This window comes from Chrysochloris asiatica, unplaced genomic scaffold (assembly GCF_000296735.1).
Source record: "Chrysochloris asiatica unplaced genomic scaffold, ChrAsi1.0 scaffold00004, whole genome shotgun sequence".
NCBI lineage: Eukaryota > Metazoa > Chordata > Mammalia > Afrosoricida > Chrysochloridae > Chrysochloris > Chrysochloris asiatica.
The window spans coordinates 16,432,703-16,460,585 of record NW_006408522.1 but is presented as its reverse complement, the minus strand read 5'-3'; the positions used below and the strand labels follow the sequence as shown (position 1 = coordinate 16,460,585).

At 40.3% G+C, this 27,883-nt stretch overlaps 1 protein-coding gene across 1 annotated transcript in view; it reads right to left on the bottom strand.

The window, feature by feature from the left end:
• Positions 1 to 27,652, bottom strand: part of PRTG (protogenin) — a 175,985-nt gene extending 148,333 nt beyond the window's left edge. Inside the window, exons 1-2 of the mRNA XM_006831624.1 lie at positions 27,510 to 27,652; positions 25,092 to 25,394 (exon numbers count right to left, since the gene is read on the bottom strand). Coding sequence (XP_006831687.1) covers positions 25,092 to 25,394; positions 27,510 to 27,603 — 397 coding nt within the window. The 5' untranslated portion in view covers positions 27,604 to 27,652. The remainder of the gene's footprint in view (positions 1 to 25,091; positions 25,395 to 27,509) is intronic.
• Between the last annotated feature and the right edge of the window lie 231 nt (positions 27,653 to 27,883).

The following is a 27,883-nucleotide window of genomic DNA, read 5'->3' as shown; positions in this document are numbered from 1 at the left end:
TGGTCATCTGCTTTTGCTTCTTGGACATGTTTAATGTTTATCTGTGGCCCTAATAATTAAGTATGTGTTTTGGTAATTTTTTATGTTTTCTGATTACCTCCAGGAAGATGTGATCAGGATGTAAGGTCTTCCCTTTTCACTCTCCTTATTGCTTAACTCAGAGTAACTTTTTTTGGCCTCAGTTGGGCCTGGGCCTTGGCGGCGGGCCGTTTGGACCTCGGGCGGGTGGGTTGAGCCTAGGGTGGGTGGTTTGGGACTCTGGGGGCTTGGGCGTCAGCAACCGGGCTGCAGGAGGGTTGGGCCTCAGGCAGGTGGTTTGGGCCTCGGGCTGGCGGTTTGGGCCTCAGGAGGCCTGGGTATCAGCAGCTGGGCATCGGGCGGCTTGGGCCTCAGTGGGCGGGTTGGGCGGATTGGGCCTCGGGGGGCCTGTGCCTCAGGGACCGGTCTGAGGGCTGGTTGGGTCTCAGGGGCACTGGGCCTTGGCGACCGGGCTATGCAGCGGGTTGGGCCTCCGGGGCCCTGGGCCTCAGCAACCTGGCTACGTGGCGTGTTGGGCTTTGGAGGCCCTGGACCTCGGCGGCGACCAGACTGTGGACCGCCTGGGCCGCGAGGCGGGTAGGCGGTTTGGGCCTTAGTTGGGCCTGGGCCTTTGTGACCAGTCTGTGGGCAGATTGGGCCTCAGGGCAGGCCTTGACTTCAGTGGGAGTGTCTGGGCCTTGGGAGGGCCTTGGCCTCAGTGGGCGGGGCCTGTGACTTGGGCGTTCCTAAGCCTCAGCGGCTTGGCAGAGGGCTGGTCTAGGCCGGGGCAGTAGAGGGCTGGAGATCGTGGCTGCAGGGAGGTAGTGTCCATATTTGATGACGTAAAAAATGCTTCTCTCAGTCTCTCTGTACTGTGGGTACCCTGAATTTCCTGATATCCATGCCAATATCCCTCTCTATTTGTTCGGCTTTGTTAGTTTATGCTTCCTTTTCTCTGGAAATGCAGCCTTCTAAGTGGGGTTGCTCTAGCCCTACATTCCAAGGTCTGCAAGGGGCTGAGGCACTTGCCGGCACGGGTGCGGAAGAGGGAGCTGCGTGCAGGCAGGCAAAAGCTCAAAATGCCTGTAATTCCTCAGCAATTTGATCTTTTAAAAAAACAAGTTCAGAATGTTGAAATATAAGATCTTATGTTTGTTCAAAGGCTGTCTGTCTGCTAGACAGATATTTCTTATGTGCGATTCTGCCCCTTTTCCCCGAGACTGCCCTACCTGAGCTGCCTGGTCAGAGAAGCGCCCAAGTCCTCTCTCTCCTGCAAGCTTTTAATCTAGTATTTTTAGTTTTACCTTTTCAAATATTATTAGATAATAACTGGTTTAGCAAATACTCAGATACACACTTTTAAACCATTTAGTTCGAGTTGCTCATTAAAATTGAAATTTTTAAATGCTTAGAAAAGTAATACTAAAAACAGGTGCTGGATATATAACTGGTTCCTTGTCCTGAATGATTTTATGTAAGTATCTGAAATAGTTATACACATTAATGAGAAATGGTTGAACCATATTTGCAATATTATATCTTTTTAAGAGAGGGAGTATAAATTAAAGAACATGCTTTTTTAAATCAAATTTTCCTTCTTAGTTTGAAGACCTAACGGATTAAAAGCTTGTAAGGGTTTACTTTAGAAAACATGAGTTTAATAGATGGCACAGAAACTTTTATGAACTAATGATGAATGCCTATCAATGGTTCCATATACTCAATGAATTATTTTTTTAAAGAACATGTTCCCTGAGGCAGGATTGTAAATTAAAATGTAATCTAACCATTTCTACTGGTTAAACAACTGAATTTTTTGGTAATTTCCATGGCATTTAAAAATATTTCAGGAAATTTTAAAAATATATTATTTTGCTAATTCATAGCACAGTAGTATTATTTCCAATTTGAAAATAGTAATACTGGGTAATAATATTAAAACACTAATAAAAACTTACTATTATCCTGTAGTGGAATTAAGTTTTGGAGTCCTAGGGTGATGCCTAAGGATAAGCACTCAACTTCAAGGTCAGTTTGAACTGCAAGTCAGCAGTTCAAACTTACTGTCCGTCCTTGGAAACCCTATACAACAGGGTTGCTATAAGTTAGAACCGACTCTATGGCATATAACAACAACAATAAAAATTAAGTTTTAGGTAAAATTTGGTATCCTGAAAAAACTTTTGGTTTTGCTAGAGGTAAATGACTTTCTCTAAGACTCTAGTGACCTGCTAATTGGTTAGTACTGGTGTGGCGCCACAGGATAAGCACTCGACCTTCAGGTTGGTCTGAACTACAAGGTCGGCAGTTCAAACTCACCAGCTGATTCTCAGAAACCTCTATACAGGGTCACTATGAGTTGCAACTGACTCAACAGCACTTAATAATAACAACAATGATTAGTACATGGATATTTTTCAGGTTTTATCTTATTGAAGTCCTGGTATGGCACTATAGGATAGGCACTGAACTGCTAACCACAAGTTTGGCTGTTCAAACCCACCAACCCCTCCTTGGAAACCCTACATAGGGTAGTTATGAGTCAGAACCAACTCAGTAGCAATTAACAACAGCAACATCTTACTAGAACTCATATATCATCTGAGGTTGTTTCATATACTGTTTGAAATTTCTTCTCCCTATACTTTTATGATATAGTACTCTCCTTGGTTTCCACCCACCTTCCTAAAAATTTCCTGCTTCTCTTGGTTGCCTTTGATGTTGATGCTTAGTTCCACCATGCTTCTTGTTCTGGACACTATTCCTGCTCAAAATCACCAACAACTTCAAATTCACTCGAGTCCTAGGGACACTTACTATCTTTAGTCTGTGCCTCTCCTGACTCTCAACTGCTTTCCTGGACCACCTACTGGATGGCTCTATCTAGAGATCCACAGGTACGTAGATTAATGTTTTCTAATCCAAATGCATTATTACCTTGCTCCCTAATCAGTTCTCCCTCCTGGGTGCTCCACCTCTGCTGGGGCACAGAATCTTCTAAACTAGAAATACATGCATTATCCTGAACTTCTCCCTCTCTCTTAAGCTGCTGCCAACTTTATGATTCCCTTGCCAATACTCCAGGCTCTTACAACCTCTCATAGTGCTGCTGCCCCAGGTGCCATCCTGCCTCTAGCCTAGTTCCCCAAATGGGATCTATCTACAATACAAATATAGCCATGTGAACCCCCTGCAGCACATCCATCACTCATAGATATATTCCCAGGTTCTTCAACATAGCACATGGTACATTGCTTTGAATGGATCCTGCCTACAACTCCCAATCTGTTTCTGGACTTCATCATTTCCTTGGAATTTATTCTCCAACATGCAACAGGTACCACGCCACACATACCATGTTTATTATTACTCTTCCTTATAAAAATACCCATCCACTTAGCTAATTAATATACAGCTTCCCTTTAAAACTTAGCATAGGCACTATCTCTATTAGTTGTTCATGTTTATTGCTAAGTGCCATCAAGCTGGTTCTGACTCACAGCCACCCTGTATAGCAAAGGTGGGGGACATCTGGCTGACGGACAGTATAAAATCCTCAAAATCATTTGGTCTGGCCTAGCCAAGGCAAATGCAGTTCCAACCATCAATCACACTGTTGTTATTGTTGTTGTTAAGGGCCTTTGAGTCGGTACCAACTCATAGCAACCCTGTATAGGTTTTCTGAGGAACCGCTGGTGAGCTTGAACCGCCGACCTTGCAGTTCAAATGGCTTTACAGTCTGACGCATTAACCTACAACGCCACACCAGGATTCCATCAGTCACTTTAGGTGGTGAGTTAATTAAATGTTTGACCAAATATATCAGGCTAATTTTTAAGTTGATGATTTAGTATGGCCTGTGAATGAATGTTATAAATTTTGGCAGAAAACAAGTTCCACACCCCTGCTTCATAGTGTTTCTGAGGAGCAGCTGGTGGGTTTGGACTGCCCACCTTGCTGATTCTACAGCACCACACCAGGAGTCTCTACTAGCAGGCCTCCCTAATCCTGCAGACTTGAAAACACACAGGGGACTGTGCTTAGAGGATGAAGTATCAATTCACTTTCTTAAAGGAAGAGAAAGAGAGAAAATAAATGTGACAAAATGTTAATTAAACAGCTGGGAATCTAGAAGAAAGATACTAAATTAAGTATTCACTATACTCGTCGTTACACTTTCCGAAGATTTCAAAAATTACAAAATGAAAAGTTGGGAGAAAAATAAAAACATGTGGCACTACCAAAATATGTGCTACTACTCCACAATCATACTATTTTAATATTTATTTATGCACTGTATCCTCAATGAAATCAAGGTCTGGTTCTTATTCATTTTAGTATTTAAGGATCTTAATACATATTTGCTGGAGAAAGGAATAATATTGCTAAGTGTGAAATCTAAAAACAGAACTCTCAATCAGTGGGTCAAGTATTTTCTTGGGTGTTCTGGTATCAGAAGAGAGTATCAGTCAAGGTCTCTGAACATTCCCATGGACTAGACTGAGATGAGGTGAAAAGACAGAAATGATAGGGGCATGGGGGACACTGACAACTAAAACGTAGAGATCTAGGATTATATAGAGGAGCTGAAGTTAGAAAGTTGGGAACTAAGTTCTCAAAGATTGTTGTTATTATTGTTGGGATACTGTCGAGTCAGTTCTGACTCACAGTGACCCGTACTGGGTTCCTGCAGCTGTAAATCTTTACAGGAACGGAAAGCCTCATTGTTCTACCGCGGTACAGTTGTTAGCTCAAACCACCAGCCTCATGGTTAGTAGTACAGTGCTTATTCTACATCACCAAGGTGCCCCTCCCCTCCAAGATTGTTGTTGTTGTTGTTAAGTGCTGTCGATTCCAACTCATAGCAACCCTGTATAGGGTTTCCAAGGAGCAGCTGGTGAGTCTGAATCATCGACCGTGCAGTTACAACCAACCCTGAGATTGAGTGCTTATCCTATGGTACCACACCAGGTCTCTGCTCTCAAAGAATAGGAATGTACTTTTCTTTAAGCAATTCTTAATGATTCCATTCTTGTTCCAGTTCCTGCAATGTCATGGACTAAGTAAATACAGATGACCTCTCCCACTAAAAATATACAAAAATGTTGAACACAATATACTAAAATAGTACCATCACTAATAAAATCTTAAGGACAAAGTCAATTAAATGCTTTAGTGGTCCAGAAGGAGCTATTAGCATTCGAGACTACTAAAAAGAAGTGGTTTTGCTCCACCAAAAGATGTTGTTGTAAAGAGCTGTCAAGTTGGTTCTGACTCATAGCAGCCTTATACAGAGTTTCTGAAGATGTAAATCTCTGCGGGAGCGGAAAGCCTCATCTTTCTTCCACGAAGTGACTGGTGGGTTCGAACCATGGACTTTGCAGTTTGCAGTCCAGTGTATAAGATAAGTAACACATAGCTAAGACTTGAAACTAGGTTCCCAGAAGCACTCAGTGAAAGGATCACTAGAAAAACTCAGCTAATTTGCATTAGAAGCAACAAGAGAGCACTATTCTGAACTGGGAGAAAGGGGAACATTCCCATGACAAACAAAAGCCCCTGGTCTGTACCCAAACACTCCTATGGATTCTAATTTGAAACAACCACATAGTACAGACAAGAAATTAACTACAAAATTGGTCCATGACCCATGAACCTTTGGGGAACCCCACAGAAAGATTTTACAACACATGGCACATAAAACCTCAATGAAGATTGTATCACAAAAAAAAAATTACATACCACACAAGAAGACAACCTGCTACAAAAGAAAACAGCAGTCATAGAAAATATCAAGGCTGACACTCCAAGAACTTGGTATTACACTGCAGATGAAGGAGATTATAACATAAGGATTTAAGATATTTTAAAACACAAAAGAACAGAAAAAAGAAACTAAGTCCTAGTATGGTGCTGGCTGATAAATACTGGACTACTAACCAAAAAGGTTGGCAGTTCAAACCCACCAGCCACTCCTTGAAAACCCTACATATGGTTGCTATGACCTGCAACCAACTAGACGGCACTTAACAACAACAACAAAAGTGTAACATATTGATTTTCAAAAAAACAAACATACAAACAAACAAAATGATGGGAGGGAGAATGAGTAGGCATGTAAGCTTTCTGATGACCACATTGGTCTACTGGTGAGTGGAAGAAGGGGAAAGACAGCAGTGAAGAAACGGGCTGAGTTCAACCACGTTCCATAGACTCCCAATGACCTTGAAATGAGAGAAGAGGAAGGGCTGGTTGGTCCAAAATGAGATGAAACCTGGGGACACTTGAGCCCATGGACAAAGACATAATAGCCACAGAGGCCTAGAGCTGAGAGTGAAGCATCCAACTGATATGAAGTGAGGGGAGACGGACAAGAAAACCCAAACTTGCAGATAGTACCTATTTGACATAGCCTTGATGGCTTGATAATCAGAACTCAACTAGAGGAAGATAAAAAAAAGAAAAAAATTTTTGATAAAGGAAACAAGGGTAAATTGCTACAATTTGATGAACTTGACCTATACTCATGGATATAGTAGCTCAAAATACCAACAGTGAGAGAAGAAGTCTTCACATCAAGAATCAATGCTATCCCCTATGTATACAGGGTAGTTAGGGATGGGCAACTTAGACATTGGCTACCTAAAATGAGGGGGGCCATAAAGGCACGAAGTGACTTCTCAAGAGGGAATTTAGTTTAAGAGTGTGAGGGGGAAGAAACAGTCTCCACTAAATAGTTTTCATCTTGTCTAGATGGGTCTGGTGAAAACACATGGGGATAACATTCTTATGATTCAATAGTGAGTAATTGTTATCATGACTAATTGCAACTGTCACAATTGTAAAGGTAGAAGTTTTGTAACAAAAACGGGGGAGTAGTTAATCTTACAGTCCCGAAACAGAAGATCCTAGGACCATCATTATGGGAAAAAAGCACAAGTGGAATGTGGGACCCTATCCAGAGAAGCAGCAACACCAAAGATGGACGCAGGGATGGGGACATGGAGAGAGGGAGCAGCTGAGGACTCTAGATTTATGGGAAGAGAGGAACTGAGAGCCAGCAGCCAGAGGCAGGCTTACAGAATGTGCCCTTTGGTGGTTTAAATTATTATATGTGCCTTAGTGTTCGGGGAAAAAAAAAAAAAAAGCTAAAATGAATAGAGAGAAATACTGTTAACTGACACTATGTGGAGGGGATTATAATCATTGTAATGAAACAAGGTGTATGATTTGTTGAATGTAAAACTGATGAGCTGCCCTGTAAACTTTCACTCAATCCACAATAAATCACACACACACACACAAAAGACAAGAGGGTTTTTAAAAGAATCATGTAGAATTTTTAGACAGAAAAATAAAATCGTTAAGCTTAAGCAGATTGTTGTTGTTGTTAAGTGCCGTTGAGTCAGTTCTGACCCATAGCAACCCTGTACAGGGTTTCCGAGGGTATAAATCTTTACGGGAGTAGAAAGTCTCATCTTTCTCCCACGGAGCGGCTGGTATTTTCGAACCGCTGACCTTAAGGTTCACAGCCCGATTCGTAACCACTACGCTACCAGAGCTCCTATTAATTAAAATTTTTTTACGATAGGAGAAAATTAACAAAGCTGAAAGAGAAGAAGCATACTCATGTGACTAGAACACTAAAAAAGATGGAAAACAGAGTAAGAAACTCTAACTCATGTCTAATATGAATTCCAAATGTAGAAAATGCATGTTGTTATTATTGGTAAGTGCAATCAAGTTGGTTCCGACTCATAGCGACCATGTACAGAGTTCCTGAGAAGCAGCTGGTGAGTTTGAACCTCTGACCTCGCAGCTTAAACCAGTCTTGCAGTCCAGTGCTTATCCTACAGTACCACACTAAGGCTCCAAGAAAATGTACAGAAGTCAGAAAATATTCAGAGATAATGCCTGAGAATTCGTCCAAATCTTGACTGCCCCTTTCCATCTTGAGCTATATGGAGGGCATTAGCATGCTCCTTTGTCCTCAAGTTTCCCTCCAGGATTGGCCAACAGGAAAAATCAGCCAGATATTAGAATGATAAGAGAAAGTTGGAGAATTTATTTCCCTAGTTTTTTCCTTGTACATTGCGAGTTGGTACTGGCTGTGTTCTTTTACTGAAGACCACTTCTGTACAACAGTCCTCTCTCTCAAGCTAGGCATGGTATCCCCTCCAAAACTGGATACTCTCACATCCACTGCTGTCGAGTCTGTTTCCATTTATAGCAACCCGAGTGGGCAGAGTAGAATGCTCCTTAGCATTTCTGAAGATGTAAACTTTTACAGAAATAGACTGTCTCATCTTTCTCCTATGGGGCAGCTGACAAATTCGAATCACCGACTCTTTGGTTAGCAGCCAGCCCAATGCTTAACCCACTATGCCACCAGGGCTCTTTTTGGCCTTGTTAATAGTTATCTTAGGGTGCTTCACATTCCCTGTTTGGTTATTAAATCTCTTTAATTATCCTGTATGAAGTCACCATTTATTTCCTGCTAGGACCTTGACTGACTCAAGACTCTATGTTACATCAATATAGTATAACTATATATTATAAAATATACTATAAAAACATGGAGTAGATGATTGTGTGCTGGCTCCAGCAAAGTATTGGGAAAGAAGGAAAGCCACATGATGGGGGTGGAGGTTCATTTGGATATATCTCTAGCACTGCATTTACCTTAAACAACATTTTATTTATTTAAAACTCCATCAGCAAAAGGTCAACAGAACGTTAACATCTATGAAGTTTGGGAAGCAATTACCTCACACTCACTTTTTTTGGAATTTCCCAAGTTTTAAAAATATTTATTTAAAAACTTAAAACAACTGAAAGAACAGTCCAATCCCCCAGGAAAGCAGGACTTCTTCAAAATTAAAAACCTTGTGCATTAAAGGATAGTGAAAAGACAACCTGTAGAATGGGAGAAAACAGCTGCAAATGACGTATCTGCTATCAAGTCTAGTATCAACAATATATCAAGAACCCATGTGACTTAACAATGAAAAGACAAATAACTCAACTGAAAAATAGGCAGATGAGTTGAATTTCTCAAGAGAAGATATACAAATGATCCATAAGAACATGAAAAGATGCTCAACATCATTAATCGTAAAGGAAATATGTGTCAAAACCAAGATGAGATACCACTTCACATTTCCTATGGTGGCAATAATTTTTCTTAAAGGGGGTGGGAATAACAAATGCTAGTATGTGGAGTCTTGGTGTGGCATTGTGGGTTAATGTGCTAGACTTCAGTCAGTTTGAACCACAAGGTTGGTGGTTCAAGCTTACCAGCTGCTCCTCGGAAACCCTATTCAGGGTCGTTATGTGTCAGAACTGAGTCAGTGGAACTTAACCACAACAACAGTATGTGAAGAAATTTGAACCCTTTTATGCTACTTATGGGAATGTAAAGTAATGCAAATGCTATGTTTGGTGGTTCCCGAAAGAATTAAACATATAATCCATCAACTCAATTCCTACTTATAAACTAAAGAGAACTGAAAAGAGGTTTCAACACAAAAACTTGTATATAAACATTCAAAGCAGCATTATTACAGCCAAAAAGTGGAAATAATTCCACTGTTCATCAAATGATGAATAAATAAAATGTAGTACACCCATACAATGGGCTATCATTTTGCCATAAATAAGGAATGAAGAGCTGATAGTGTTACATAACGGATGAACCTTGAAAATATTACTCTCAATTATGAAGCATAAACAGACGAAAGTCTTGATATGATCCTTACTTTTATGACCAATCGCCAAACTAACCCTACTGCCGTTGAGTTGATTCTGACTTATCATACCCTATAAGACAGAACACAACTGTCCCGTAGGGTTTCCAAAGCTGTAACTCTGTAAGGAAACAGACAGCTACATCTTTCTCCCATGGAGTAGCTGGTGGATTCAAACTGCCAACCTTTCAGTAAGCATCTGAGAGCTGTACCACCAGGACTCCTCTATGAAATGTACAGAATAAGCAAATTCATAGAGACAGAAAGTAGATTCGTGGCTAGACAAAGGAATCACCACCTGTCGGATTGTCCTACAGTGGCTTGTGTGATGCTGTTATGCTAGAAGCTATCCCTCCAGTATATCAAGGACCAACAGGGCTACCCATGGTAAATAGGTTTTAGCAGCACTTCAGATTAAGACACACCCAAAAGAAAGGCCTGGTGATCTACTTCTAAAAATTAGCCAATGAAAACTCGTGGATCCCAACAGATTCTTGTCTGGGATAGTGCTGGGGAGGAGTGACCTTGGTTGAAAGGCACTCAAATTACACACTGGCTACAAGAGCGGATGCCAGCATAGCAACGATGGTGAAGAGGGTGTAGAACAGACTACCTTTCGTTCTGTTGGACATGGGTGGCCATGATTCAGAGCCAACTCAACAGCAGCTATCAACAACACCAGAGGAGGGAAGAATCAGGGGTGCAGAATCTCTCCCTTGGTGATGGACACACTCTGGAACTAGTTAATAGTTGTGGCTGTATCACATTGTGAATATATTAAAAATCATAGTGGTTGAAATTGTTAATTGTATGTTATATGAATTTTATGTCAATAGAAATGTGTTGAAAAGGAAATGAAATACATCCAAGTAAAATTAAAATATGAAGGAGCTTCAGAAAGTTAGTAGAAAAGTAGAATTAAAAGATAATGGAATTTTTTCATGAATTTTAAAAGCCCCATCATATAAGCCCATACAATACTTGTACATGAATGCTCACAGCAGGATTATTGAGACTAAGCTTATAAAGTAGAAACCCAAATGCCCATCACCTAATGAATAAATAAACAAAATGTGGTATGTTCACACATTGGGGGTATTAATTGGCCAGAAAAAAAGAATTAAATTCTAATACATGATACAGTATGGATGACTCTGGAAAACATTATGCTAAGTAAAGGATGCCAAACACAAAAGACCACATATTGTGTGATTCCGTTTATATGAAATGTCATGAAAAGGCCAAGCTAAGGTCACTATGAGTCGGTACTGACTCAATGGCACCTAACAACAACAACAACAACAACAACAGAGAAAGATGTAGGATAGTGGTTGCCAGGGACTTGAGGGAGGGTGGCATGGGGAGAGACTACTAATGGGTGATGATGGTTGTGTGCCTTCGAGTTGTTTCCCATCATAGCGACCCTGTATAGGGTTTCTGAGGCTGTAAATCTTTACAAGCGCAGAAAGCTTCATCTTTCTCCTGAGGAGCGGCTGGCAGATTTGAACTGCTGACCTTGCAGTAAGCAACCCAACACATAACCCACTATACCACCAAGGCTCCTTGCTAGCAGGCATGGAAGATATTTTTTTTCAGGTGATGAAAATGTTCTGGAATCAGATAGTGATGATGGATTCCAAAAACCCACTATACACTGCACACTTTAAAAAGTTGAAGTTTGTGATATGTGAACCATATTTCAATAAAACTATTATTTAAAAAAATTCATTCACGCTTGATTAGTCAATCTTATAGTACAAAAACAGAGAACCCTAGGATCATCAAGGGAAAAGAGCACAAGCAGAATGTGGGACGCTGGCCAGAGAAGCAGTGACACCAGAGATGGAGGAAAAGATGAGGAAATGAAGAAAGAGAGAGCAGCAGAGAACTCTAGACTCATGGAAAGAGAAAGGCTGTGTGCTGGCAGTCAAGAGGCAGGCTTTCAGAATGTGTCCTTGGGTTGTTTAAATTATTATATATTCCTGAGTGTTTCTGTGTACATTCTTCCCACCCCATCCCCCAACCCCCCCCCCCCAAAAAAAAAAAACAGGGAATGGAAGCAAATACTGTTGAGTGATAATGCACAGAGGGACTGTAATCATTGCAATGAAATGATGGCGTAAAGCCAATGTTTTCCTACATAAACTATCACTCAGTTCACAATAAAAACTTTAAAAAAAAAACCTTTCATACTGGCCATAGGCTGTCACTAGGCCCATTTTCCATGTGATAACAATTATGACAAGTGTTTATTCATTTAATTAAAAACTCAACATTTTGCCTACAAAAGAGTATCAACTCCACTGAGGGTTCTTCAAAGACACTGAAAATCTCTGCTTTAGATCAAGCTTCCATTTAGTCAGATACATCAACAAATGCTGAGCCTCTAAGAGGCCTGGAGCTCAGTGTCCCAGCACCGAGGCTATAAACAAGAAAGGAAATTCCAGGTAGCTCTACAGGACAGAGAAAATTAGAAACTTACAAGTAATTTATTGAAAAATCATCCATTTGCTACATCTATAAAAACATACAATTAGAAAGGGTAAGCTGTACAATAAAAGGATGAAATCATAATTTTTTTATAAAAGATTAAGAAATTCATGTAAGCCCAGTTCACTGTTAATTCCGTTACCACTTTCTTTTTCATATCCTGGATTTGATAATATACACTTGAATACAGAAAGACACATTTCCACATAATACACAGGGAACAATTTTTACGCTTTGTAAATTTGTTGTTATTGTTGTTAAATGCCATTGAATCAATTCCGACCCATAGAGACCCCTGTATAGGGTTTCCAAGGAGCAGCTGGTGAGCTTGAACCACTGACCTTGCAGTTCAAATGATTTTGCAGTCTGACGCATTAGCCCACAGCGCCACACCAAGACTCTGCCTTATAAATTTAAGCAGTACAAATTCATGATCAGAAAAACCTGAACTCTAGTCCCAAACATAGCTATTTTGTTGCCTAATAGCTGTGTCCGTGGGCAAGGAACTTACCTACTACAGGCTTTATCATTCCTATTTTCAAAACAGAAAACTTTTGAACTACAGCTGTGATCTGGACTTATGAATGAGGCAGGCAGAACGGAGTAAGTCAAATTAAGCAGCAAGGCCTTTCTAGGGACTACAGGATGAATCTTAAGGAATCCTAAGGTTGTTTCTTCAAAACTTGCATTGTCAGAAAAGCAAATGTTTGGAGATCAGTGGAAAAGGTAAGTGTGTTTTCTTTATCTCTTTTATTAATTTTACCTTTTTAAAACATTATCCCCTTCTGAAAGTTTAAGCAGGCAAAACTTGATTGTCAGTTTCTTCCTGTCCTGATAAAACATGGTAGAGTCGATGCTAAAATGTTAAGAAACAGGTCAAGAAGCCCAGGGGATGCAAACTTTTATAAGCTCAGCTGCTTAAACTCACCCAGCAGCTTCTCCGGAGCAAGAGCTGACACTCTGTTGTGTAAGGACTACAGTCTAGGAAGCCCTGTGGATCACTTCTACTAGGGCACATGGGTTGCTATGAGTTGGAACTGACTGGTCACACTTAAACCATTTCTTACTGTCCCATTGGCTAAGCAGTACAACTTCTTTTCTAAATAGTAGAGCCTCCAAGTCCACATCTGTTGTTTGTTGTTGTAAAGTGCTGTCAAGTCAGTTATGACCCATAGCGACCCTGTATAGGGTTTCCGAGGAACAGCTGGTGAGCTTGAACCGCCGAGCTTGCAGTTCAAACGGCTTTGCAGTCGGGTGCATTAACCCACAGCGCCACACCAGGACTCCCAAGTCCACATCTGGTGGACTTCAAATCAATAAAAATTATATTTAAATTTCATGAAGTTTCTTCTGTTCATATACCTTCCCTCCCCATGTATTAACTATGACAGATTCCTAAAATGTGGTAAAACATCTGGGTAAGCATATTTGCAGTCTTTGTAGAAATCATATTCTACCACTGGGATAAAGTTTTAGCAATCCCCTTGGAAACTGTTGATAATCTTAATGTTTTAGTGAAATTAGTACTTTAATTAAGATTACACTAAAAGCATTATAAATTCAGTAAAAATTTGACTTTCCTTGAATATTAAGAAAAAGTGAATTTTTTAAATTGGGAAAACAGGAAACATGTTTAACTGACAAAATTATTTAAGAACAACTCTGATCTCCTGTTAAAAAAAACAAAACTTAAATGACAATGCCAACATTAAAGCATTTTTTCTCTACTAAGTCTCCACTTCAAGGTCAATATTTTAATCTGAGTTTCTTTACATCCAAACAGCAGGAATTAAATTAATTCAGTTTAAAACCTGGGGGCGGGGGAGGGGGGGAGGATAAAACCTTACCGTTCTTAAAAGGAATCTGGAGGGCAGTATATGTCTATCAAGATAGTAATATGTAAGTACAAAGGAGCTCTGGTAGCGTGGTGGTTATGAAATGGGCTGCAAACTTCAGAGACAGCAATGAGGATCTCTGCTCCGGTAAAGTTTTACAGCCTCGGAAACTCTGTACAGGGTTGCTATGAGTCAGAACCGACTCCACGGCACATAACAAAAACATTGTAAGTACAACTCTCTTCAAATAAAATCAGAACTGTATTTTTAAAAATACCAACTTAATAAACATTAAATTTTTAATTATTAGCAGAACAGACACATATTTGCCAGGGTATACCATCTATATTTGGAGTCCTGGTGTGGCGCTGTGGGTTAATGCGCCAGACTGCAAAGTCGTTTGAATCGCCAGGTCAGCGGTTCAAGCTCACCAGTCGTTCTTTGGAAACCTTATACAGGGTTGCTATGGATTGGAATTGACTTGATGGCCTGTAACAACAACCACCTATACAATGTTTCAAAGCAGAATTTTTAAAACAGTTATACCCCAAAGTAATATTTTTCTAGATTCTTAAAAAATGGTACTAGTCCAAATTATCAGTATTGATTTGTAGACTTCCCTTTATCCAAAAGCAGATACTCAGAGATTCATAACAAGAGTATGAAGCCTTGAAAACAGCAAGTAATGGTCAAGTTATTTTTATTTTTTTCTCAGCAACTTAAACTGTGATGGACTCCAATTTCATTTTAAAAATCACTTTATTGACCGCTTATTTAGAATTACAGTAAGATTACAAAAATAAGAACACTATGTTGCCTAATACCCACCCTCCCTGCTTCTGTCCCTCCCACCCCCCAGCTACCCACAAGACTGGGATCAGAATGATTAAGTGATTTGTCTACAGTCATAAAACTCATCAGCAATCAAACAGGCACTAATGCCTACTAAAGAAGCACTAAACATATTTACTAAAAATTGGAACTTGCCACGTTTCCACAAAGAAATTATGTCAAAAACATAAAAAATCTATTTTGACATAAATATTATACCTTGTCCCAGAATATTCCCTAAATACGAGGAAAAGGTGCCTTCTCTTTTATTTTGGACTAACTGATGATTTGTTTTTGTTTTTTCCCAGTAGAATGTTGTTGTTAAGTGTAGTCCAGTTGGTTTTGACTCATATCGACCCTGTATAGGGTTTCCAAGGAGCAGCTGGTGGTTTGAACTATGGACCTTATTATTTGCAGTCCAGTGCTAATCGTACAGTGCCACACCAGGAGTCTTTAGTTGGTCATTTGCAGAGGCCATCAGTGGCAAATAGAGGTAGATAAAGGACAACACTGAGTCTTCTAAAGAGTGACTCTAATGCTGGAAAAGGCTGGCTGAAAATTTGGTGCCATGTATTCTACTATGCAAGGTCACTATGAGTTAGAGCCAACTCAACAGCACTGAACAACAACATTCTACTAAAGAATAACCAACTACATGTAGCAACAGTCATAAATAACTTTTATTCCCAGAAGTGGCTAACCAAAACTGAAGTGATATATATACACAAAAACACAAAAGGTGATAGCTTGGGAAAGATGCAGACTGAAATCCCTGCCAATTACTAAGAAGTCAAAAACATATATATATTTGTAAAGCTTTTATTGTGAATTGCGTGATAGTCTACATGGCAGAACATCAGTTTTGCATTCAACCAATCCCATCTTGTTTCATTGCAATGATTATAATCCCCTCCATACACCATCAGTTAACAGTATTTACCTCTAGTCACTTTTTTTTTTTAATATACACAAAAAACACAAGATTATATAATCTTTTAAATAAGCAAAGGACACATTTTGCAGACCAGTCCCCTGTCCTTCAGCCCTGAAACTTTCGCTTTCCAGGAGTCTAGAGTTCTCAGCTGCACTCTCTCTCCATGACATCACCTCTGCCTCTGTCTCTGGTGTTGCTGCTTTTCTGGTTAGGATCCCATGATCTGCTCATGCTCTTCCCTCTTGCTGGTCCTAGGATATTCTGTTCCTAGAATGTAAGGTTAACTATTCCCCCCTTTTTGCCACACAACTTCTACCTCTACACTTGTGACAATCTCAGTTAGTCATGATAACAATTACTCAGTATTTAGTCAGAAGAATCCTATCCCCATCACCTTTTACCAAACCCATCTAAATAAGATGAAAACTATTCAGTGGGGATCATACCTTTCAGCGCTCACTCTGAAACTAAACTCCCTCTTGAAAACTTGTAAGCCAGTCACTTTGTGCCTTTGTTGTTGTTGTTGTTGTTATGTGCCATGGAGTCAGTTCTGACTCAAACCTGCATAGGGTTTCCGAAGCTGTAAATCTTTACGGGAGCAGAAAGCCTCATCTTTCTCCTGTGGAACAGCTGGTAGTTTCGAACTGCTGACCATAAGATTAGCAGTCTGATTCGTAACCACTACGCTACCAGAGCTCCTTCAGCCAATGTCTAAGTTTTGAGTTATGGTGTTGGAGGAGAATATTGAAAGTGCCCTGGGTTGCCAAAGAACCAACAGATCTGTGTTGGAGGAAGGGCAGTCAGAGTGCTCCTTGGAGGCCAGGATGGCCAAACTTCATCTCTCGTACTTCGGACATACTATCAGGAGGGAGACGCTGGAGAAGGATATCATGTTTGGTGACGTGGAGGGTCAGAGAAAAAGAGGGCGACCCCAGGCGAGATGGACTGGCAGACTGGCAGCATCAATGGGCTCAAGCACGGCAACAATAGCAAGGTTGGCCCAGGACCAGGCAGTGTTTCGCTCTGTTGTGCACAGGGTATCTATGAGTTGGTATCAACTTGACAGCACCTGACAACAACAACGTCTAAGTTGCCCATCCCTAGTAACCCTATATACTGAGGTCAAAAGCATATTTTAATCATAAGCACTCAAAATGTTGCCTGAAATTTTCTTGTGCTGGTTAACAATACTTTAAAAAAAAAAAAAATCATATAAAAACCCTGTTGCCAATGAATGATTAGATTCCAACTCACTGCAACCCGATGTATTTACACAGTAGAAATGTTACAGTTTTCTTGGTTAAAATCTTTACAGAAGCAGATTTCCTGACCTTTATGCTAGTTGTTCTTGTTAAGGGCCATCAAGTTGGTTCTGACTCACAGTGACCCAGGATAGGGTTTCCTGAGATTATAAACCTCTGTAGGAGCAAACAGCCTCATTTTTCTCCTGTGGAGCAGCAGGTGGTCTCAAGCCACTGACCTTTTGATTTGTGGTCCAGTGCTTATTCTGCAGAGCCACCAAGCTCCCCTCTAAGTTAGCTGTTGAGCTCAAACCATTCATAGGAACCCTGGTGGCTCTACAGGATATGCAAGTTTGACAGTTCCAACTCACCAGCAGCTCCACATGAGAAAGAGGAGGCTTTAGGCTCCTGTAAAGATTTACAGCCTCAGAAACATTATACAGGGTTGCTGTGAGTTGTAATTGACTCAATGGCAGTTGAGAGGGACCCTAACAGACTACTGTTGTTGTTGTTGGGTTTCTGGTGTGGCACTGTAGGATAAGTATTGAATTGTGTACCACAAGGTCAGCAGTTCAAACCTAGCAACGACTCCTTGGAAACCCTATACAAGTTCACTGAGTCTGAATTGATTCGATAGCACTTAACAACAACAGATTACATATAGGTTTACTGTATTTTTACTTTATTTCACCCACCCCTGGATATTCTCTCATATTTATATCTCATCTTTATTTCACTATCTGTAGAAAGTCAAATTGTTTCTGCCTAAAACAAAAGTCAATGATTCTGTTGAATTGACTGTTAACCATTCACTTCACCAATCAACTGCAACACAGCCAATGCTACTTAGTGGGCTGTTAATTTTACACAGATGGACTCTATGCAGAGAACAACAAAAGATTTTTTCTAACATCTACCATACATGGAGAGTTCTCCTACCTCTTCAACTATGATGTCCATCACACCAAGAAAATAAAAGGCACGGCAGAAAGAGGTTAAAATGCAATGTGTTTTTATTCTCTGACTAGATATCCCCAGAAAATAACTCAAATATTCTAATTAAATTGAATGGTCCTTTTAAAAGACTAGACTCTTAATTTCAGTTTTTCAATGTTGTGTATGTGTGCAAAAGGGATGAAGAAACACCAGTACTCTTAGACAAACAATAATGTCCCAAATGCATTTTGAAGCCAAACTTTCTTCACAAAACTGAAAAATAGTGAAGCTCTTGGCACAGTAAATTTAGAATTGCTAGCACAAAGTAAGTAGAATATCCAGCATAAAACGGAAATGGCTCAGTAGCACTTAAAAAGAAGTTTTCTACTGCTTTCAGAAAAAATTTAGTGGTCTTCAACCTGGGATGACTTTTCCTCCCAGGAGACACAGTTTGGCTGTCACAACTGGTAGAGAGTGCTTTTGGCACTTGGTAGGTAGGGGAGTCCTGGTGTGGCACTGTGGGTTAATGTGCTAGACTGCAAGGTCAGTTTGAGCCGCAAGGTTGGTGGTTCAAGTTCACCAAGCCGCTCCTCGGAAACACTATACAGGGTTGCTATGGGTCTGAAGGAGCTCTGGTAGCATAGTGGTTACTAAATGGACTGGTAATCTCAAAGTCAACAATTCAAAACTAACACCTGTTCCGCAGGAGAAAGATGAGGCTTTCTGCTCCTGTAAAGATTTACCCGTAAAGAAACCCTGTACAGGGTCACTATGGGTCAGAAATGATGCCACAGTACATAACCACAAGTCAGAACTGACTCAATGGCACTTAACAACAACAGGTAAGGTAGGTAGAGGCCAGGGATGCTGCTAAATGTTTTATAATGTACAGGCCAGCCCCGCAAACAAACAATTATTTGGCCTAAAATGGCAATTATGCTAAGGTTAAGAGTCTACAGCTAGAAATATCTTTTGTGCTTTGGGAGGGGTGTTGTAAATGCTGATAGACTGCAAGATAAACCACCAAATAAATCACATTCTGAATAGTATTAAAAAACTACAAACTGATTAAAAGGTCATTCTGAGGTTTCTTCTAAAAGATTATAATTTATAGAAAGTGGTTTGCGTAAAGTTTGGCTCTTCATTGAAAAAATATGGCCATGCTATTCTAAATAAACTGGAATTTACCATAGCTTCATAAAGTAAAATTTAAAATGGGTGTCCTTTTCATATGCTGGTGTGACGCTGTATATGAGTTAGTGCGCCAGATTGCAAAGCCATTTGAACTTCAAGGTCGGAGGTTCAAGCTCACCAGCAGCTCCTCAGAAACCCTATATAGGGTCACTATGGGTCAGAACCGACTCAACAGCACTTAACAACAACAAGGACTAACACCAGTGAGGATACAAGTTTAAAAGCCTGAATAATGACTGCATTCTACAGCAGTTTGCTTGATTAATCTAGCTACTACAACTGCTGAAGATGTATGTATGTATATATATATATAAACAGAGGAAAGAGCAAACTCTAGAAACCGAGAATCAGTCTAGAAGAATTTGGCTTCCTGGTTCATCAAAGGCAGTTTCTGAAAACCAGAAGCTTAAAAAACAAAACAAAAAACTCCAAGAATGTACAAGTCAGGAAAGTATTTGTCAGATTAGTGTCAGACACCTTTGTGAGGATGACTCCTTTATCCTCTGCAATACATATCCTACAGCAGTTCACTTGACTCCAGAATTACAACACTGAGATGAGATGATCTATTTGTACCTTTCCTTGTGTATCACCAGGGTCAATTGTTTACTGTGGACTTGCTCTGTGAGAGGACCATGTTAGGGCAACTTTTAATATTGCTTCAGTGATTGCAACTGCAGCTTCCTCTTCCTCTCTTAATTGTCAAATTTTAAATTGTAAGTAAAAAATAATACTCTGAAATGATTTTGGACACTATAAATTCTCAAAAGTATTACAAGAGTGTTAACAGACAATAGAAACTCAACTTGGGGCATGAATGTTAGGATATCTTCTCTTAAGACAGCCAAGTAATTGTACTTGTTTTTAGAATTCAAGTAAGACCCTCAAACAAAGCACCTGACTCAACATTATTGATTATTTTTCATATAAATAGTAATCACCAGCTGAAAGCAGTCAATTTTAATTGAGCAACCCTGCAAGAGATAAACGTCTTCAATCAAGAGTGTGGTCAAGAATATCATAGTTTTAAAAAATGTAACCTCAAATGCATTCTATTTGTTAACTGAAATACTCCTTTAACCTAAGCAACTTAAAAGATCTGTGGGTTTTTTTGTTTTGTTTTGTTTTTTGCTATTCTTTTAAATTGCCCTGGAGTTCATCAATAGGCACAGCTGTTAAATTCAGGAGCAATGACAACAAATCCCTGAGCAAACAACTGCTAGCGTGAGACCCATTCTTTAGAATAATCAGAGATAGTTGACAAAAGGGGCCATACCAAATGCCCTTTCAAAATTCCAGTAAGAAGCTGGACTAAAGTAAAATAAATAAACATATAAACACATGTATTGAAAAGGAAATTATAATTCTACCAGTATTTCATGTGTCCTACTTGGCTAAGGACTCAAAATCCAACAACTCTGGAAAAACAGAGGGGATAGTGTTACAGCTTTCTGAAGATGAGAAGTGATACTCACTAATTAACTGCAGAGTGGGAAAAACTGGTTCCATTATTTAGCGATTATCAGGCATCTGATAAACTTTTTTAGTAGATAAGAAGTGTCATTTAAAAATAAGCCTGTAAAACTAGGTATGCTATTCTTACTACCTTGATTGGACTTAGGCAATTTTAAGTTAAATATGTACTTCTGAACAACACCCCTTCTCTTTTTAAAGGTGAGTTTTCTTGGACCCTTAAAAGCATCAACTAAGATTTGTCAGGCTGGCATATTGGTCTCTCTATCTCAGTTGTTTGTCTTATTTTTCCAAAGTCAGACAACTTTTGTATGTTGTTGTTAAGTGCCACTGAGTCAGTTCTGACTCATAGTGACCCTATATAGGGTTTCTGAGGAGCGGTTGACAGGTTTGAACCGCCAACCTTGTGATTCAAACCAACCTTGCTGTCCAGGTCCAGTACTCATCTTTTGTATAGTGTTGGCATTCTTATATTGGGGCAAGTAACTAACTGCACAATTAAAGGCAGTTTGATCTGAAGTGAACATCCACACAGGCAAGAGACTGTCCTTTGCTGTATCTATAAATCCCAATAGGTCAGTGACAATGCAGCAAAATTTTACCTACCATGGGTCCAGGATCAATAGTGAAAATCAAAATCTAGACAATCAGTCTCCTAGTTTTTATTTTTATCTTTTCGATATATCATCTCTACTTAAAAAAACAAACAAACAAACAAAAAAAAAACCTTATATATTTTCAACATATTTTAGCTTTACATTTCAAGATCCACTTTGGACTATAGGTATCCATTACTATTCAAGACAGATACCACCCACAGTACAATTTTTCATTCATCTCACACACACACACAAAAAAAAAAACCCTCACATTTCATCTCAATTTATACTGAAGTGATAAACAATTATGGAAAGCAATCTATGTCCTTTTAAAATAAATGTCTGTTGCTACTTAAAAGTTACAGACATCCCTAAACAACATGAGTTATACCAAAATTGACCTCAACTTTCCAAAAAAGATCATCAAGTTATAAGAATTCCTATGCTCTCCCAACTACAAATCCTCGCTTACAAAATTATTTTCACCCAACCAAACAGTTCTGAAAAGCCTAAGAAATATAAGTCAGCTTTCCCTCTACCCTAAGACTCCAATTTCCACCTTTTATGGAAAGGAAATAAACAAATAGCTTCCTGTTCACTGCTAGCTTACATCAGTCTTTTACACATCACAGAACACAGTCCGCCTCCTCCTTTACTGCTCTCAAATGTCTCTTATCTCAATTTAAACTTGTTGAAATATGAGACTGTTTTACCACAGTTTTACCTATAAAATTAATCTTATTTCAGCATTGAATACGCAAGAAATGTCAAATTGGTTATAGATTATATATTATCTTACTCCTAGAACCTTTAAATATTTATATGACGACTTCGCACCAGAGAAAACATGATTTGCCAAAAAATTTTACATATTGAAATTGCTCGGCCATGGTTTCGTCTTTCTATTCTTACTATTATCGGGAACTAAGACATGAGTTTCACACATCATTCCGCTCACTGGTCTACTTACAGGAACATAGCAAGCCACTATCAAGGAAAAGGATTTACCTCATACTACAAGCTAAATATTACTTTAACCCTATACTTTCCTTTAAAAATGGGATGCCTTAGAAAAACTAAGTTCTGCGAATTCTTTTTGCTTGGATGAACAACAGGAAAGCAAAGCCTTCAGGCCTTTGGGGAGGAACCTTGTCCCTGCAGCCCTGCTCTGATGTGCTTGGGAGATAAGGCTCCATAGTGACACTTAAGGAAAGGCCTGTTCACATCTGAATTTCTGCATTCCTCAAGAACAATTCATGGCAATAACTAACTTTGCAGAAGAGCTACATGAAAGCTTTGGTCAATGAATGAGGGTCATCTGCTCTTTATCACAAGGGTAAACCTCATCCTGGCCAGTTTCTAACCTTTTAACCCTGTGAATTCCTAATTTACACATGAATAATGGAATTCTTGCCTAGAGTGCAACTTTCAGCTTCTAGTTCCTAAGTTTAGAAACCAAGACTTGATTGCCTGAGCGCTAAAAATCTAAAACTTGTACAGATTAAAGTTTTAGGTTTCTAGGTACTGTACCATTCATTACATTGCGGAACCAAAAGATCTGCTGCTGACAAAGACTTTCATCAAGAAAATAAAAAGAACATACTTGCGCCTTGCTGCTATCAATAACTAGGAGAGAACTAGCTTAAAAAAAAAAAAAAAAGTATGTCCACTTAATGCCTATTCTCTTCCTGTTTAATATGCATAACATCTCTACCCTGAACACAGGATAAAGTCATTTAAGCCTGTATCACCTGACATTGGGACTGAGATATCAGAATTAGTTTGGTGAATTCAGAATCTTTAATAAACTCATGCTTCTAAAGAAAAATCTGAACCTACTATGAATTTCTTATTTTAAATCCCTAATAATGAATGCAATTTCCTAGTAAAATACCTCCTCAGAGCTAAATGAAATGTATGCATCTGAAGACTATGGACCCTAATGAACTGATGAGAGTTGTTCTATATAAGCAAAGGAAAGTTTTGAATATTCATGGAACTATTTTAGGTCAATAGCTTTCAAGATGATTAACAGCAAACTTAAGGCTTATTGTTAATAATTATCTTATAAAGGTAGAAAAATCTAAAGCTACTAAAACAAAACTACTAACATCTGTATCTTAAAGTCAGAAAGTTCTGGGTGTTTTCAAGTGTTTGTGGGAGCTCTAGAATTCTGTCAGGCTTCTCAGAAGGTTCAGGAAGTGTGGTAATGACAAATGTTTCATCTTCTTTAAGACTTATCTGCTTCTCCCCTTCCCACCCTCTCCCCTACTAAGGTAGACATGGTGTAGTTCCTGGATATGAAAATGCAAAATGCCACAAAACCCAAACAGTGGATCAAGTAAAAGCCTATCAAACAATTTTATATAGGCACAAAATCATAAGCATAAAAACATGCTATCCTGAAAAGAATATTATACATAAAAGCCAAGAACATTATGAATCAATGATTAGAGCAAGAAAAGAAATGCCAATTTAAAATTCTCTTAGGTTTATGCTATTCTTATGGGGGAAAGTCTAGAATTAGAAACTTTTCTAAATTCTGATACATTTTAATATTAAAAGTCCTTATACTTTATTTTCTATAATTAATAATTATTAAACAAATGAAATAACTAATATGAGAGTGGATAAAAATATGCCCATGGAACTTTGTGATCTTCACCTACGAAACGCCTGCCAATAATTCCCTAAATGTCAACTGTGTAGACCTTGAAGAAGTTCTTAAAGAGTGTATCTGTAGCTCAAGAACTCCCTCTTCCTACTGTTTATCTTGTAAATGATCAATATGAAGGTTAACGCAAAATCTATCTGTAAAATTATTGTTTTTTAAAGGTGCAGTAATATTGTTGCTGTTGTTTTAAGATTTAAACAGTGTATTGTAATCTTGGAATCCTGGTATGGTGCTGTGGGTTAATGAGCTGGAATGAAAAGTCAGTTTGAACCACATAGTCGGAGGTTCAAGCTGACCAGTCGCTATGGGTCTTATCAACTCAATAGCACTTAACAAGAACAACAACACTGTAATCTTGGGTGCCCTGTGTTTGATCACCGGAAGAAATGGAAAGCCTCAATGGGAAAGAGTTCCCTACTTGTCTTAGGACATTACCTGCAACAGGTTGCCACCAAATCAACCACCAAGCAATGGATCACTTGGACAAATAGTTGATCTGATGGGCTGTTAATACAAAGAAAATCATCAGACAGCAAACTCTATGACAACTGGAAAAAGTGAGGCGATCTGGTTTAAATCCATTAGGCATAATATGGAAATGGCCTTAATCTCTTTCCCTCCCAGCAGGAAAAGACAAGAAATACTTCAAAGAGTTACTGACCAATGCCCTCTTTTACAATTAAAAAGCATCTTGGGTGATCTGAAAGGAGTCTGAGATTGAGCCACAAGGCAGATTTAACACTCAAAGGTCATCTACAAAGCAGACGGTTTGATGGTGATTTAATTACTAATTTCCAAAAGATGAGATTTAAAGCAACTTTTGTTGTGGTAGACAAACTTCTACACCCAATCTTCTTATAGTGTGCAACTCTTGAGACTCATATAACGCCACATCTACAGGTTTATTTTACTTGGCACTTTAGATCTAATTTGACTTCAGTTCTCCACCACGCATTTACATTTTTATATACAATTTTTTTCTTGGATTTATCAGCATGCCTAAATTAGCATCAACGATTATCACCATTAAAATTCTGAACATGTGATTTTTAGTGTTACTTCAATAAACCAAAAAATCATCAAAATTCAACAATTACAAATATCAACAGTCAGGACTTACTTGATATGGTAAGATGAGCTTTTTGACTAAGAATGGCCCCATATTTGTTCACTGCCAAACACTGATAAAATCCTTCATCAGACTGCTCCCCTCGCTTGCCTTCCACCTCAGTGATGTGTAAAGAGCCATTCGACAGAACCTGGATCCGTTTATTTTCAGACACTTTTGCTCCATTTTTCAACCATGTGACCTTAATAGGAACTTCTCCATGAGCCTGGCAATCTAAAACGACTGGATCCTTTCTTGTGACAGTTACATCCTGTGGTTCTTTTATGAAAAACAGTTCGCTAAAGCACCACACTCCTGTAAGGAAAGAGAGGAGAGGTATATCCAGAATTATAGGTAAAAAGTCATTCAACACAGCACATAACTGTAAAACACACACTTAGTGTATAAGAAGACAAAGTTTAACAGTCATATTAATTTACTTTGCAACCTCCTAATAAACCAATCTAAGTTTCAGTAAACCTTTTCAACTAATCTGAGAAGTCACCTTTTACAATTTCTATGCTAAACACATAGGGAAGATGTTTACAACTACCTTTCCTTGTAAGGCCTCTGCTCTCAAGTTCCTTGTTGACTTCTAAAATCATCAGGAAAACTCATGAGCACAACTTGTCTGCTACTTTTACAAGCTTGTCAAAAAGATCTTGAACAGAGTAAGTCGTAAAAGTCTAATTTTACAAGAAATCATTAGCAAAACTCCAAGTCCGTGAACAAGCAAGTTTATTTCCTTGTCCCTTGAAGTGCTTTTGGAACCCTTGGTACCTACTTTTTGGAAAATATGTTTAATTTCTATTACAAGTTTGTATTTTTATATATCTGCCCTTTTACAGCAAGAGCTCTGTCTCTTTCACAGAAATCCATTTACTTAATTTCTACAGAGCAAGCTAAGTATTAAAGGACAAACAATAGACTTTGAAAAGTTGGTAACTCTTGCTGCTTGTACCCAGTGGGTGATCGGATTAGGGCACTTTTATTTAAAATTTTTTTAGAACTACCAACTGTTGAAGAAAAAAAAAATGTGTGACTAATTGGTCCTTACTGTCTAATAGGGATAGGAGATTGCTTAATCAACCAATACACATTTTTATCAGAGCAGAGGAAAAGCTTTATTATCCTAAGCATACACATTGCTCCTGGGGCCCTGCCAGGATAAAGCATCCGATGACCAACTAATACCCTGTCACCTCCTGCATTTAGAGTAAAGAAAGACCAGCTAAAGTTTTACATACTGATTGGGGCCAAGAGGAGATTTAGAGGTTGGGGGGAAAGTTTCCTCTTCCTCCTGACCGTTGAATCCATGATTACAAATCCCCGGAATTGATTCCTGTTTCTCATCAACATAGGTCCTCGGAAACCTCACACACTAGTCACGCTCCCACGCCCAGGCCCCTCGACTTCCCCTGATGTTTGCCCTGGGCAATGAGAACGGCCCTAACAGGACCGCGCTGCGCGAAGCACTCCGGAAGGCGCCCATTGTGTTTCCGAGCCACATCTGACTTTGATCCTTTTCTCATGCTAACAGAAAACTAACTCCTCCAGAAAAAGGAGAGTGAGTCAGGCGTTTGTAACCTGTAAATCAATAAAATAACCCGTTCTCCTAAACACCTCTCAGTCCTCCCCTCCTCCCCTTTACACTTACATCTCTTTGAGGAAACCAACAGGGGAACGTAAAAAAGAAAATACAGTTCATCCAAGTCTGTCAGAGAGTAGCCTAGAGCTTGGAGCAACCTGCAGATCCATACACACCTCAGGCCCTGCCCCAAAAGATCTGGCTGCGGGGAACACGTCCTATTAGACATCTTCCTTCCCAGCTTCGGGTACCGATATTGCTCCCTCTCTTCAGGGGCCCAAAGCAGTCATTTCAGACCCTCTTGTCTTTACAATTCCACCCTTCCCAACCTCCTCGCTGGATCTGGAAAACTAGGGGCCCTTGGGGTTCTGACCTGCGCGCTGGGTTCACCCATTCCCACTCCCGTCCTAAAACGTAGACCCTCCAGCCCCCACTACGCTGAGGAAGCGGCGGAGAAGCGCGGCGCCCCCTGCGCAGCGAGGCTGCCACTAAAGAAACAATATAAATAAAGCCACGTGCGGCCGCGGAGGCCCCGGCGGGCGGCCAGGAGCCCGGGCTGGTCGCGGAGGCGGGGATCGGCCGTAGCAGGGACAATGGCGCGAGGAGGAAGGGGCCAGAGTGGACAGCGGCCAACGCCGCACCGCAGCCTGCGGCGGGGAGGCGCGTGCGCGGGACAAGGCTCCCGCAGCCCTGAACGGACCGGCCTTCCGGAGAGCCCGCAGGTAACTTATGCCCCAGCCAGCGGCTCCGGACAGGCCGCAGCGGCCGGTGGTCAGCGCCTCCGCGGAGGACCCCCCACCCACCCACAGCCTCTGAAGATACGCGGAGGAAAACGCGCCCACCTGGAACGGAGCCGAGGAGCAGAAAGAGCTGGAGAGCGCGGAGCAGCATCCCAGGCGGCCGCAGCCGAACGAGGGATCGCAGAGAAGACGCCATTCAGCGGGGCTGCGCGGGCATGCTCCCCGGGCGCCCCACAGCCGCTGTCCGCCTGCCGGCCCCCGCCTCCGGCCTCCGAGCGCTCCTGGGGTTGCGGCTGGACGCGCGGAGCCTGGAATTCCCGCTTGGGCACCGGCGTGGCGTGGCGGTGGTGGCGAGTCCAGCGCACGGATGCCCGCTCGCAGGAGGCAGGGGGGCCTGAGAGTCCGGCCTGGGGGCGGAGTGAGGCGGCGGCTGGAGGGGGCGGGGGCGGCGGAGTGGACAGCGCTGCCGCGGCCGG